General features: G+C 59.9%; 1 protein-coding gene across 1 annotated transcript in view; it reads left to right on the top strand.

Annotated features, from left to right (window-relative positions):
* PRDM16 (PR/SET domain 16) overlaps positions 1–14025 on the top strand; it is a 238905-nt gene that overhangs the window by 209502 nt on the left and 15378 nt on the right. Inside the window, exons 6-10 of the mRNA XM_058444047.1 lie at positions 212–359; positions 968–1121; positions 6931–8347; positions 10096–10180; positions 13379–13548. Coding sequence (XP_058300030.1) covers positions 212–359; positions 968–1121; positions 6931–8347; positions 10096–10180; positions 13379–13548 — 1974 coding nt within the window. The remainder of the gene's footprint in view (positions 1–211; positions 360–967; positions 1122–6930; positions 8348–10095; positions 10181–13378; positions 13549–14025) is intronic.

Raw genomic sequence — 14025 nt, forward strand, 5'->3', positions numbered from 1 at the left:
CCTCATCTGCTAGGGGAAGGCCGCCTCTGCCCCTCACAGCCCAGCCATGGCAGAGAGGAGGTGGGCAGGGAGACGCCAGCACATGCTCTGATGCCCCGGCAGTGTGGTGGGGGCTCCGAAGGGGCACTGGGAACAAGCTGTGTGGTTGGGGTCCCCTCCCGGGCAGAGGGCAGGTAGTTGGGCCCCGCAGTGAGCCTCACCCTCTGAACAGCCTGGAGCAGCACATGGTCATCCACACGGAGGAGCGCGAGTACAAATGCGACCAGTGCCCCAAGGCCTTCAACTGGAAGTCCAACCTCATCCGCCACCAGATGTCCCACGACAGCGGCAAACGCTTCGAATGTGAAAACTGCGTGAAGGTAACCTGCGGGGCAGCCCCGTCTCAGCCCCGATGCAGCAGGAGGCTGCAGACGGGCGCCTGCTGCCGTGCTCCCTACACCCCCTAGTCCAAATGCAGATGGAGTGCAGCAGAGTGGGTGGGAGGCCCCTGCGGTGGCTCGGGCCCTTCCGTGCGACTAGGAAGGAAAGGAAGTCTCAGGGAAGACCGTGTCCCCCAGGTCAGAAGGAACAGGGCCAAGACCAGAACCCAGGCCCCTCCTGGGCATAGCTCCTGTCCCCCTGCCGGTGTGGAAGGAAGAGGCTGGCAGGGCTGAGCCGAGCCTCCACCCTGAGCCCTCCAGGGTCTCAGCACCACAGCTGAAAATGCTTTCTGCAGCCCTGTCTCATGCAGCCTCAGTTCAGGAATTGTTCTTGAGGAAAGCAGCCGGGGAGGCTCTGTGGCTCACTTAAGGCCATGCAGCGGGTCCTTGCTACAGCAGAGGCCTGTCCCAGCCTGCTTGGTGCAGACTGCAACATGGCAAGAGAGACAGGCGGGGCCCTGCCCCCACAGCCGGTTGGTCCGTCAGCCAGAACCAGGCCAAGGCGGGTGTCCAGGCAGGGCACGAGCCAACGGCATCCATCTCCCCAGGTGTTCACGGACCCCAGCAACCTTCAGCGGCACATCCGCTCGCAGCACGTGGGCGCTCGGGCCCACGCGTGCCCTGACTGCGGGAAGACCTTCGCCACGTCCTCCGGCCTCAAGCAGCACAAGCACATCCACAGCACGGTGAAACCTTTCATATGTAAGTGGTCGCCCAGCCTGGCCGCCTGCCCTCCGGGTGCGCAGATGCCATGGGGGTTGGGCTGAAGTATGCCATCCCCCAAGGTCTCCCCCGATCCCGGGGACCCCAGTTTGTTCGTAAAGCACTCATGGCAGGTTCTGACATCTCTGCCGCGTGCAGCCTGGTCCCCGGCAGGCACCCTCTGAGTTTGTCCCTCACTGCTCCCCTTCCCCATCCCGTCCTCCTCCACGGCTCCCCTTGCTTCACTTCACAGGGGCTGTAGGGGGACAGTGGGTGATGGGAGGGACCAGGGTCCTGCAGAAGGAGCTGGACCCTCCCTCCCTGTTGCTACTCCCGTCCCCCGAACTCACTCCCAGCCTGTACCGAGCTCCAGAAGGGCGTGCTTCTGTGCTGCCCTGCACGTGACAGTCTCAGCAGACGCCCACTGGGATTGTCAGGGCAGTGTCTCTAGGGGGCCCTGTCTGTGCCCAGTGCTGTTCCAGTGCGGGGGCCAGCCCTAAATAAAAGACCAGCTGTCTTTAGGGGGCTCGCACACCAATGGGAGGAGACAGGCAAGCCAGACAAGCAAGGTGGCAGGCACAGCTCTGGGTGCAGCGGTGTGGGGTTACGGCCTCACAGGAGGCTGGGCTGGCAGCCTGGCATGGGAGCTGAGCCTGCCTGTTCGATGAAAGGCGTTCCAGCAGAGACACAAGGAGAGTGAGCCCTGGGCACCTGTGGAGGAGGCTCAGGAGGGCGCTGTGAGCATAGAGGCCCAGAGGCCAGGGTTTGTTTAAGGAGTGAGCGAGGGGAGTGAGAAGAAAGGGCCAGGTGGTGGCTCACGCCTGTAATCCCAACACTTTGGGCGGCCCAGGCAGGAAGATCACCTGAGGCCAGGAGTTCGAGACCAGCCTGAGCAACGTAGCAAGACCCCATTTCTACCAAAAAAAAAAAAAAAAAAGTTTTTTAATTAGCCAACCACGGTAGTGTGTGCCTGTGGTCCCAGCTACTCAGGGGGCTAAGGGCGGGAGGATGTCCTGAGCCCAGGAATTCGAGGCTGCAGTAAGCCAAGATCACACCACTGCACTCCAGCCTGGGCAACATAGCAAGACTCTGTAAAGAAATAAAAATAAATAAGAGAGAGGTAAGAGGTCACCAGGGCCGGGTCCAAGGGGCCTTGTGGGCCAGTGCAGGGACTTTGACCCTGATTCTCAGTGAAGTCAGACGCCCCTGAAGGGTACTGTCTGCTGGGCCTTGTGCCGAGTCATCGGTTCACACACACGTTGTGTCAAGTCATCGCTTCCCAAGCATTCTTACACGGCACCCTCACAAAAGCCTGAGAGTGGGGCCCTTCTGTCTCCAGCTGTCATAGGAGGAAAGTGAGGCTACAAGATGTTGAGTGACCGTGCACTCAAGGCCAGGCTGTGGAGCCCAAATTTTAGCTTCAGGGGCCTGGCTCCTGGCCCCCAGCTGGGTGATTTGAACCTTCCAGGCTCTGTTAGCATCAGCCTGGAGAGGCGAGGTGCTGGGAGCTTGAGAACCTAGACTCAGGTGTTCTTGCTGATGTGGGACCACTCAGGCACTGACCGCTTGCACAAGAGGTGATGCCCGCCAGCCAGCCGGGCCCCTGTCAGCACCTGGGCTGTGCCCATTCCACCCACCTCCCAAGCCCCAGCGTCCAGCCATCCTGCTAGGGGTGACTCCACCCCCAGCCTAACCTGGGCCACATGCCCCCACCAACTGAGGAGCTAAAGGGAGATGGAGCTCTGCCTGCTGGCCGTTCCACAAGTACCGTTTTCCCATTTGCTGACCAGCGATCTCCCAGGAGGAGCATGTGTGTAGTGTGCCCAGCTCCGTCGCCCCGATGCGCAGTACCCCTTTCCTCTGGGAGAAGCCAGCATGGTGCAAGCTGGGCAGGAGTCAGGGGGCTGGGGCGGGGGGGTGACTGCTCCCAGATGCAGGTCAAGTGACTCCAGTGAGAGCGGCACCAGTTGGTGCCTCAGATGACAACATGGAGTTCTATAGCAAGCTCAGGAGCAAGAAAATTGGACCTAGGTTTAAACGTCTTTGCCTCTCTGGGCATGCAGACGAGCGTTCCGAAGTCCTGTTGCGTCGCATTAATGACGTGCATTCCAGGAGCTGCAGCACCCTGGGCAGTTGGAGCCCACTGTTCCCACCACACTGCAAGCTGTTCCCATCCCACGTGGATGGAGTGAGGACAGGGAAGCTCAACTGGTCCTGCCCGGCCTCAGCGGCTCTTGCGCTTCTTGTCCACACTCTTGGCTCACCTTTGTGCCTTTCCTTTTGGCTAAGGGGATAAAGCTTAAAGGAAAACCCCAGACGTGGGCAGATTGGGTTGATGAATATTCTCATTCCCTTAGAAATCAGATCAGACACACGCAACGCAGCTCTGGCATCCCCCAGGCCACTGCACAGTGTCCTTTGGTGCAACTGCGGAAGGGAGTCTTCAGGCTTGGAGAGGAGGATTTGCAAACAAGTGAGGGAGTCCAAATAGTGTGGCCCTTTCCAGGAATGGTCAGTTGCTTGCAGGAGAGGTCACAGCTGTGCAGGCACTCATGGCCAGACTCTGTGTCCACCTGCTGGGTGACACACCCATGGCACAGGCAGATGGAAGCCCCAAGCCCCCACCTCACTGGCCACACAGATGGAGGGGGTGTCATTCCTGGTGATGTCTTTCCCACCAAGGAGCTCACCTGTGCACTGGGGTGTGTACAAACGTGTGTGTGTGCATGGGTATAAGAGAAGGGGTGGGTAGAGAGAGAGGAGAGGAGAACAGAGAGAGAGGAAGTATATCTGGGAATGAGGTGGACAGGCTCCCACTGGGCACTTTGCAGAAAGAGCCTTTGCTCTAATACGTCTGCGCGCGTGTGTGTGAGTGTGTGAGTGTGGGTGCGTGAGCCAGTGCGTGTGTGAGAGCGTGTGTGTGGGCACATGAGCTGGTGCATGTGTCGGCACGTGTGAGAGCGCATGTGGGCGGGTGAGCTGGTGTGGGTGTGAGCTGGTGCATGTGTTGGCGTGTGTGAGAGTGTGAGTGTGGGCGCATGAGCCAGTGCATGTGTGTGTGAGAGTGTGTGAGTGTGGGCACGTGAGCTGGTGCGTCTGTCGGTGCGTGTGAGAGCACATGAGTGTGGGCACGTGAGCCAGTGCGTGTGTGTGTGTGAGGGCGCGTGAGGGTGGGCGCGTGAGCCGGTGTGTGTGTTGGCACACATGAGCGTGTGAGGGTGGACACGTGAGCCGGTGTGTGTCGGCGCACATGAGAGCGTGTGAGGGTGGGTGCATGAGCCGGTGCGTGTGTTGGGGCACGTGAGAGTGCATGAGTGTGGGCACGTGAGCCAGTGCATGTGTGTGAGAGCGTGTGGGCGCATGAGCTGGTGCGTGTGTCGGCGCATGTGAGAGCACGTGAGGGTGGGCACGTGAGTCAGTGCGTGTGTGTGAGACCGCATGAGGGTGGGCGTGTGAGCTGGTGCGTGTGTCAGCACGTGTGAGAGCATGTGTGTGTGGGCACGTGAGCCGAGGCGTATGTCAGCGTGCGTGACAGTGTGGGCGCGTGTTTGTGTGTGAGTGTGGGCATGTCAGTTGGTGCATGTGAGTGTGTGAGTGTGGGCGCGTGTTTGTGAGTGTGTGTGTGGGTGCACGAGTTGGTGTGTGTGTGTGAGTGTGTGAGTGGGGCACAGCCAGGGTGTGCTTGTTTGGCCAGAAGGGCTGAGTGCCTCCCCGAGGGCCAGGTAGGTGACCGAGGGGTATTTATAGACCCTCCTGGAGGGTCACCTGTCCATCAGCAGCCCTCCAGAGAGGGCAGATTTGATGAAACCAGACAAAGTTCTTCTCCCCTCAGCCTTGAAAACGCCCCACCAGGCTGGACGAGCAGGAAGGTAGAGCGGTTAATATAAATAGATATTGTGATGAAAGAACACGATAATCTCAGGGAAAAAGCTCCCAGCTGGAATCGAAGGAGATCAGGCAGCCGACGATTTCTGCCGATTTCTGGTGAGCAAGAAGCTTGCTGAAATCATTGTTTCCACTATGCTGTGTTTAGGAAGCAAATTGTCCTACAGAGAGAGACACTCGCCGGGGTGTGTGTGTGTGTGGTGTGTGTATGTGTGGTGTGTGTGTGTGTGCGTGTGTGTGTGGTGTGTGTGTGCATGTGTGTGGTGTATGTGTGCATGTGTGTGGTGTGTGGTTTGTGTGGTGTGTGTAGTGTGGGTGTGTGTGTGGTGTGGGTGTGACTGTATGTGTGGTGTGTGGTTGGGTGTAGGTATGTGTGGTGTGTATGTGTGTGTGTGGTGTGGGTGTGTGTGGTGTGTATGTGCGTGTGTGTGGTGTATGTGTGCATGTGTGTGGTGTGTGGTTGTGGGTGTGGTGTGTGGTGTGTGTATGTGCATGTGTGGTGTGGGTGTGTGTGTGTGCGTGTGTATGAATGTGTGTGGTTGTGTGTGTGCATGTGTGTAGTGTGTGTGTGCATGTGTATTAATGTGTGTGGTTGTGTGCGCTGTGTGTGTGCATGTGTATGAATGCGGTGTGTGGCTGTGTGTGTGCGTGTGTGTAGTGTGTGTGTGTGTGTATGAATGTGGTGCGTGGTGTGTGCTGTGTGTGTGCGTGTGTAGATGTGTGTGTGTTCCTCCCTTTCTTCTTAGAAAAACAAGAGGCAAAAGACAAGCTGGTGATTCGCTGACACTCGTTCACAGGCCTTTAGGAAAATGGCCGGAACCCCCAGGCCGCTGGGTCCTGGAGTCTAGCTGGGCCGGCACTGCCCTCTCCTGTTGAGAGAAGATGCTGGCACTTGCCAGCCGGACCGGGCACTGCTGCTTCCATCCCAGTCCGAGGAGCTTCCCAGTAGCAGAATTTTCACTTTTTTCAAGCAGGGAACAGTCCCTCTGCATAGGGCTCCTGCCCGGGGTGACCTCCTATCCATGTCCACCTCCAGCCATCTCCAGAGAGTGGTTGAGTACTGCCAGGAGCCCCAGAGTCCGGGATCCCCAAGCTGGGGCCTCCTGAGAACCTCAGGAACTGTCTGTGTCACCCCAGAGGCTGCCTTCTCTGGGGGGTGCAGGCAGCAGGATCTGGTGCGGAGAGGGGAGGTGGGAGGACACTAGGAACACTGTGAACTTCTAGAGAGCAGGAGGCCCAGTCTTCGTGGTCAGCGTCCTGCCCCTACCCCTGCTAGAACAGCTGCAGAAGTGAAGACGAAGGCAGGGCAGGCCCTGAGCCAGCTTGCCCTGGATCCACTGATGGAGTGGTAGACACCATCACATGCATTTGCTTTGCCCGTGCCCCGCCCTGGGGAGCAGGTTCACCTTCCCCAGGGACTTCTGAAAATCTTGGCTCCCAAATGAGCAACACCGTGGGATAGGAGGGTGGGAACAGCAGTGGCAAGCCCATTCTCCAGCAAAGAAGGTGGAGGCACAGCAGGATCTGTACCAACCGGCCCCAGGATCTGTGCTGGTCACTGGAGGCCAGACTTGGGGTGGGCGCATGCACACTCACTTATGTTTCCACATGCTCGTGTGCACATGTGTGCACACTCAGACACGCACGCTTGCAGAATACACACACGCCTGCCCCCACACACACGGACACTTACACACACAGACACACATGCACCTGCCTGTATATTTGTGTGTATGCACACACGCATGCACGCACAATACACGCATATACACCCTTGCCCACGCACATGCACCCAGACAAACTGCTTCCAGCCCCAGCCTCGCCCCTCCAGCGGCTGGCTTTCCCAGTAATTCCATGCGGCGTTTTCAGCAGTGTTTCCCGGTCATTTCATGCGGTTTTGTCTTGGCTTCTGCTGATGTTTTAGGTGAGGTCTGCCACAAGTCCTACACGCAATTCTCCAACCTGTGCCGGCACAAGCGGATGCACGCCGACTGCCGCACGCAGATCAAGTGCAAGGACTGTGGCCAGATGTTCAGCACTACCTCCTCCCTCAACAAGCACCGGCGCTTCTGCGAGGGCAAGAACCATTACACGCCAGGCGGCATCTTTGCTCCGGGCCTGCCCTTGACCCCCAGCCCCATGATGGACAAGGCAAAACCCTCCCCCAGCCTCAACCATGCCAGCCTGGGCTTCAACGAGTACTTCCCCTCCAGGCCACACCCGGGGAGCCTGCCCTTCTCCACGGCGCCTCCCACGTTCCCCGCACTCACCCCCGGCTTCCCGGGCATCTTCCCTCCGTCCTTGTACCCCCGGCCACCTCTGCTACCTCCCACACCGCTGCTCAAGAGCCCCCTGAACCACACCCAGGATGCCAAGCTCCCCAGCCCCCTGGGGAACCCAGCCCTGCCCCTGGTCTCCGCCGTCAGCAACAGCAGCCAGGGCACGACGGCAGCTGCGGGGCCCGAGGAGAAGTTCGAGAGCCGCCTGGAGGACTCCTGTGTGGAGAAGCTGAAGACCAGGAGCAGTGACATGTCGGACGGCAGTGACTTTGAGGACGTCAACACCACCACGGGGACTGACCTGGACACGACCACGGGAACGGGCTCGGAACTGGACAGCGACGTGGACAGCGACCCTGACAAGGACAAGGGCAAGGGCAAGTTGGCCGAGGGCCAGCCCGAGTTTGGGGGCAGCTTGGCGCCCCCGGGGGCCCTGAACAGCGTGGCCGAGGTGCCCGTCTTCTATTCCCAGCACTCATTCTTCCCGCCGCCCGACGAACAGCTGCTGACCGCGACAGGCGCCGCTGGAGACTCCATCAAGGCCATCGCATCCATTGCCGAGAAGTACTTTGGCCCCGGCTTCATGGGGATGCAGGAGAAGAAGCTGGGCTCGCTCCCCTACCACTCGGCATTCCCCTTCCAGTTCCTGCCCAACTTCCCCCACTCCCTCTACCCCTTCACGGACCGAGCCCTCGCCCACAACTTGCTGGTCAAGGCCGAGCCAAAGTCACCCCGGGACGCCCTCAAGGTGGGCGGCCCCAGTGCCGAGTGCCCCTTCGATCTCACCACCAAGCCCAAAGACGTGAAGCCCGTCCTGCCCATGCCCAAGGGCCCCTCCGCCCCCGCATCCGGCGAGGAGCAGCCGCTGGACCTGAGCATCGGCAGCCGGGCCCGCGCCAGCCAGAACGGCGGCGGGCGGGAGCCCCGGAAGAACCACGTCTACGGGGAACGCAAGCTGGGCGCCGGCGAGGGGCTGCCCCAGGTGTGCCCAGCACGGATGCCCCAGCAGCCCCCGCTCCACTACGCCAAGCCCTCGCCCTTCTTCATGGACCCCATCTACAGGTATTCAGCACCCCAGCCTCACTGGCTGTCCCTGGGGCGGGGCCACGGCGGTGCTGGGCGGGCTCAGTGCATGGTGGTGTCTCTTTCAAGCTCCTCCAAGGTCGTCCCCCGGCCTTTGCTGACTTCAGGAAGATGCCCCTGTTCTTAGCGGGGTCTGCACCCCTCAGGAGGGATGCCTGGCTTGGCTGCTCCTAAGCTAGGTGCCTGGCCCGGGGCCACGTTTGGGAGGCCAGGACGGGTGTTTTGGGACACATGCAGTTTTCTGGCACTGATGACCACTCAGACATCACACTGCTGGCCTCGAGCCCCTCCTATCCCCAGTAACCACCACCCCCTACCCCAACCCCCACCCTTCCCCGCCCCTCTCTCCAGCTGTCATCTCTGGTCTAGCTCTCCCCAGCCCCTACCTGCAGAAGTCAGAGGGGCCTGGGCTGAGTGCTTCCTGCCCCTCCTGGTGCGCTCCTGCCCCTGGAGCCACAGCAGCAGGGGGAATGGGGAGGGGGCGTCTTTCTGGGGGCCCCGGGGGAATCAGAGAAGGAGCCAATGGTCCTTGGAGGGGAGGAGGAGGCGAGGGATGAAGCAAGCATTGGAGGGTTTTCTAGGCACCAGTGCCCTGTGTCTCTGATGCCTCTCTTGGGGAGAGGCGAGTTTAATGCCACTCCCTGATTTCTGGGCAGGTTTGCCCGTCACTAGAATGCAGGTGGGTTGGGAGAGCAGGGCCAGGCTTGGGGAGGGGGTCCTACCCCCAGCACCTGTCCCTGTGCTCCCCGCTTCGCCATGCAAGGAGACAGGCAGGCGACCCTGAGCAAGTCCTGTCCTAATAAAGCAAAAGCGGCCAGTCCTAGACATGTTGGGGGTGCTGTGTCTTGGAGCGGAGTGGCAGGTTTACCAAAGCGCTCTCAGTGATGGGAAAGAGACTCCCAAATCTAATCCTCACTATGGGGACCCAGGCAGACAGAGAAGAGCAGGCCACCTTCAAGAGCCGCCAGGCCAAAGGAGGGTCAGCGGATAGCCCTGCCCGCCGCCTCTGTTTACCACAGGAGATTTGTATTGTGATTCAGTGAGCAGGCTTGTGACCGGCATCTGGGGAAGGTTCTGGAACTATAATCTCCAGCAGCCCTGCAGGGTGTTAAGACAGGGCCCTGTCTGGGTGCTGCAGGAAGCCCCTGGTGACCTCCCCAGAACAGAAACATGCTGGCCACTCACATTCATCAGCACGCACGGGCAGCACACCCCGTACCAAGGGCCGGGTCAGAGAAGGAGGGGAGGAGGCCTTGAGCCTCCGGTGGGAGCCACGCTCTGCTGTGAGCAGGTCCAGGGACCCCCGTCAGAGTGGTCCCCACTCATGCAGGGCTGACCAGCCAGTTAGGCCGGGGTGCACGGGGCCTTCAGAGAAGACTCCAGCCGCCTGCACTTAGCACCCATGACCTGCAGGGGCGCTGGCAGCCAGGGGTCTTTGAAGGCTTGGAGGTATGGGAGGTGTGAGGGAACCACCGAGGGAGAATGTTCAGGGGCAGGTGGTGACAGGGAGGGTCCATCTAGGGGTGCAGGTGGGCTGGGCTCCCGACATCCCCAAGGCCCACAGAGGAGTCTGGTGAGCGTTGGGGCAACCCCGGTGAGGCCCACACCATGGCCTTGTGACTGGCCAGGTATAGGGTCAGGCGGGGCGGGGGGCTCGGTGGAGCAGGTGGCTTGGCGGGGTGGGCGGCTTGGTGGGGTACGTAACCCTCTGTGCTGTTGTCCAGCAGGGTAGAAAAGCGGAAGGTCACGGACCCCGTGGGAGCCCTGAAGGAGAAGTACCTGCGGCCGTCCCCACTGCTCTTCCACCCCCAGGTACATCCTCAGTGCAGGTCAGGGCACCCTGTAACCCACACGCCAGTGGCCCCACCGCCCAGCTGCCGAGGCTCAGTGGCCAGGCTGGAGCCTGAGTCCCCGTCCAGGCCACACCACACACAGACGCCCTCAAAGGCAGAGGAGGATTCTCTCCCTGTGGCCCCTCAGGTCACTGTAGGCTGGAGAGGTTGAGGACTGAGAGTGATCCTCACAGGGCCACCCCGTGGACCTCTCTGACCCCTGGCTCTGGGCTCCAGGAGGGAGAAGGAGCTTCACTGGAGTCGTGGGCAGAGCCTGGAGGAGCGAGGGCAAGGATTGTGAGTGAGGGGAGCAGCCTCAGGTGGCAGCCCAGGACACAGCGTGGGCGCTCTCTCTGGGGTGCCCAGGACCTGAGTATGTTCAAATGGACCAGAAGAGAGGAAGGGCCTGAGCGTGCCGAGAGAGGCATGGAGCCAGGCCCCAGGGAGGTGGTGGGCAGGGGGTCTGGAAAGAGACCCAAAGAGCCCCCCCAGTCCAGACAGGCGGGTGCAGACCCTGCCAGGCCTGGAGGTGCTCCTGCCTGCCCCTGAGGCCACATCCTGGGAGCAAAATAGCGGGTGGGCAGCATGGCCAGGGCAGAGTCTTCCCGACCTCCTGTCCCCTACTGACTTGGTCTCATTGCTGGGAGCCTGGCCCCTTCCGCAGCGCCGTGGGCTGCACCTGGAGAGTCCTGACGGTTGCACAGTGGGTCTGGCCCTGACAGACTGCAGACCAGACCAGGGCATTGTTCTCTTTCTCGGCCTTCCCCGCCGTGGACGGGCCCCCCACCTGGTTTGTGAAACCTGCTCCCAGGCTGAGTTCACAGCTAAACTTAGCGCCTCCCATTGTTTCCCCGGGGCCGTAGAGTTTGGTTAATAACTTCCCCTGATTTTCCTCGGGATGGGCTGGAAAGAGCCACTAGCCAGCCAGGCGCATCCTGTGTTTGTGTTTGTGCGGGGAGCGAGGCCGGGAATGTCTGATCGGGCGGAGCAAGCCGGGCGGGAGAGGCCCACCCAGGCCCACCCAGGCCCGAGGAAGGGAGCTCAGCGGGGGGCAGTTTCCATTGTCCCTCCTGCCCGCTGCCCCCACGGGCCTGCCACCCCCGCTGCCTGTCGCTGCAGCCCGGAGCCAGGAGGTGGGGGCGGGAAGAGAGAGATGACTAATAAGTCACCAAATGGTCTAAGGTTGGGCTGTCACTCGGGCAGAAGGCGCCAGTTACTAAAGACCTCGACAAAGCCCAAGAGGCCATGACTGTGCAAAGACCTCAGCCCTGCTGCTCCAGGCTGCAGAGGGGCTGGTGAGGCCCAGTTGATGGCTTAGGGAGCAAGGCAGCTTCCATCTGCCCATCACTCGTTCTCATCAGGATGAGAACATGCCTGCCTCTCGGTGGGGGGAGGAGCCTGACCCCCACAGCCTGGGTGGGGCTAGAAGGGGCCAGAGGGGAGGCCTTGGCCACTGTGGACAGACACGAGTTTCTACTCGTTCATTGCTTTCTGGGTATTTTTATTGTAACCAGTCAGTTGTTCCCCAAATAGCAAAACGTCCCCACCACTGGGTCATATGGTCTCTGGGAAGCATTTGTAGAAAGCCCTCTGCTCCCTACCAGCAGCAGCTAGATAAGTCCCTGGCAAGCAGGTCTCCGAAAAGCTGAGTGCCGGATGCCCAGCACTCAGACTCTAAGAGACCCCAGCCGTGTGATGGGATGGTTTTGTTTGCCAGTGGGCAGCCAGGGCCAGGGTCTCGTTGTAAATGGGCAGGTCACCTCTGTGGAGCTGGCTCTGAGCATTGCCCAGAGGCAGCGAGCCCTATATGAGGCCCCTTGATGAGGCAGGTCCCCACCTGCCCTTCTCCTCACCCCCACACCCATTCCGTGGAGGCTGGGCGCCAAGAACCCGCACCCTGGCCGGGTCCTCCCAGTGACACCAGCCCCTGGGGAACCCTAAGCTCTCCCTCCCCTCTACATCTGTATCAGCTCCTGCCTCACCCTTGCCCTCCCTCATCACCCCTTCTCTGGGAGCTCCCAGAGGAGGCAGGCTATGAAAATCCCTGTTTAGCAAAGGTGTGTGGAGGGCCCTGTGGGTCAGGCATTGGGCCCTGGGAACACTGGCCCCACCGTCAGCAGGCTGGGTGTGTGGTGCGGAGGCCCGGGGTTTGTTCCCTATGTTGCCTTTTGCTACCCCTCGGGGGATGATGAACACGCTTCCTTTTCAGCCCCTGTGCAGCCCCCTACAGGGCCTGGCACACAGCAGGTATCACAGGGTGGCCCGTCTCCTTCTCCACTGGGGTCGGCTCCAGATCTTCAAAGAGAAGGGGAGCTGGGAGAGGCAGGGCTGACACTGAGCAGCTCCATCAGCCCAGCCCCTCCCCTCTCCTGTCGCTATTGTCAGGGACCTCAGTGGGGCCAGGACAGGCTGGGATTCTGATCAGAGCTCTGCCTACTGGGTGGAAATGACCAATCCCTTGCTTCCACTCTCCTAATCGACAAGCCCTGGGCATCTCCAGGGAGCAGAGAGGCAGCTCCTATTGCGCATATCAAATTGCCCTGTGTCATGTGACATGTGACATTATTATTTTGAATATTTCCTCTGTGGAATTAAGTCTTAAAGAGGCTGTTGAATTCCTTAGTACTTTGCCTGCAATTATGGCATGCTGCCACTTAGTGGCAGTGGTTCTGCAGGCCCCCAATCTATGCCTTAAACTGAGATTCAGGTTGCTATTGTAATTTTTCAAGACTAAAAAGTAAACTTTTTAATGTTAAACTAGATGTAATTCTGCATTTAACCCAAACTAGCCAACCAGAAGTGCTGGCCAGGAGTCAAGTCAGCTGAGCATTTTGCCAGCCTGGGGCAGATAAGGGGTAATCATAAACATCAGCTACCTGTATCACTCAGGTCCCGCCCAAACCAGGCAGTGAGGCTGGTTGCTAAAGGTCAGTTTCAGCTCCTGCAGGAAAGACCTTAAACTATAAACGAGGGACTCAGGGAAGGACAAGAGCAGGGCTGGCTACAGAAAGGTGAAAAAATCCAACCCAGGGTCCAAGAAGATACTGGGAGACCATTGCTTCCAGTGCCCACCGGAGCACCCTAAGATATGCTATTGTACAGAACCCCCAGCAGTGCTTGCCCTTGAAGACAGGTGAGAGTCAGCTGAGTCCATAACCTCCCACTCTTATGCCTACAGATGTCAGCCATAGAGACCATGACGGAGAAGCTGGAGAGCTTTGCAGCCATGAAGGCGGACTCGGGCAGCTCCCTGCAGCCCCTCCCCCACCACCCCTTCAACTTCCGGTCCCCACCCCCAACGCTCTCTGACCCCATCCTCAGGAAGGGCAAGGAGCGATACACGTGCAGGTGAGGGGCCCTGGGGTGCTGCTGGGACAGCCCTGGCGGGGCTCGAGTGCCACACCTGTGGCTGTGAACCTGTGCTTCCAGGAAAAACTCAGAGTCCTGGCCACAGGAAAGCACAGCACTGCAATCAGTTGGTTATCTGCTTGAGGTCATGCTTTGCAAATAAGTGACTTGGGTGGCCTCCCCTGCCTCACACCATGCTGTGCTCTTGTGAGCTCAAGAATATGCAACCTCAGCCCAGCCCGAACTGGGAAGGCTGGGGCTGAGGTGTACTGGTCAGTGACTAACCTCAGCGCTTGGAGGGATGGGAAGTCCAGTGCTACAGCCTCAGCCGATTTCTGCAGTGTCAGAATGACACCCTCCCGGCTACCCTGTGCTGGCGCAGGCCCGTCCAAGTCTGCTGGAGCCTGCCCTGTTCACCGCCCGACTGAGGGGCCGAGATGCTTCAGGGGGCAGGGGCTGCTCTGTCTACTCCTGTGG

This window comes from Hylobates moloch, unplaced genomic scaffold (assembly GCF_009828535.3).
Source record: "Hylobates moloch isolate HMO894 unplaced genomic scaffold, HMol_V3 SCAFFOLD_9, whole genome shotgun sequence".
Taxonomy (NCBI): Eukaryota; Metazoa; Chordata; class Mammalia; order Primates; family Hylobatidae; genus Hylobates; species Hylobates moloch.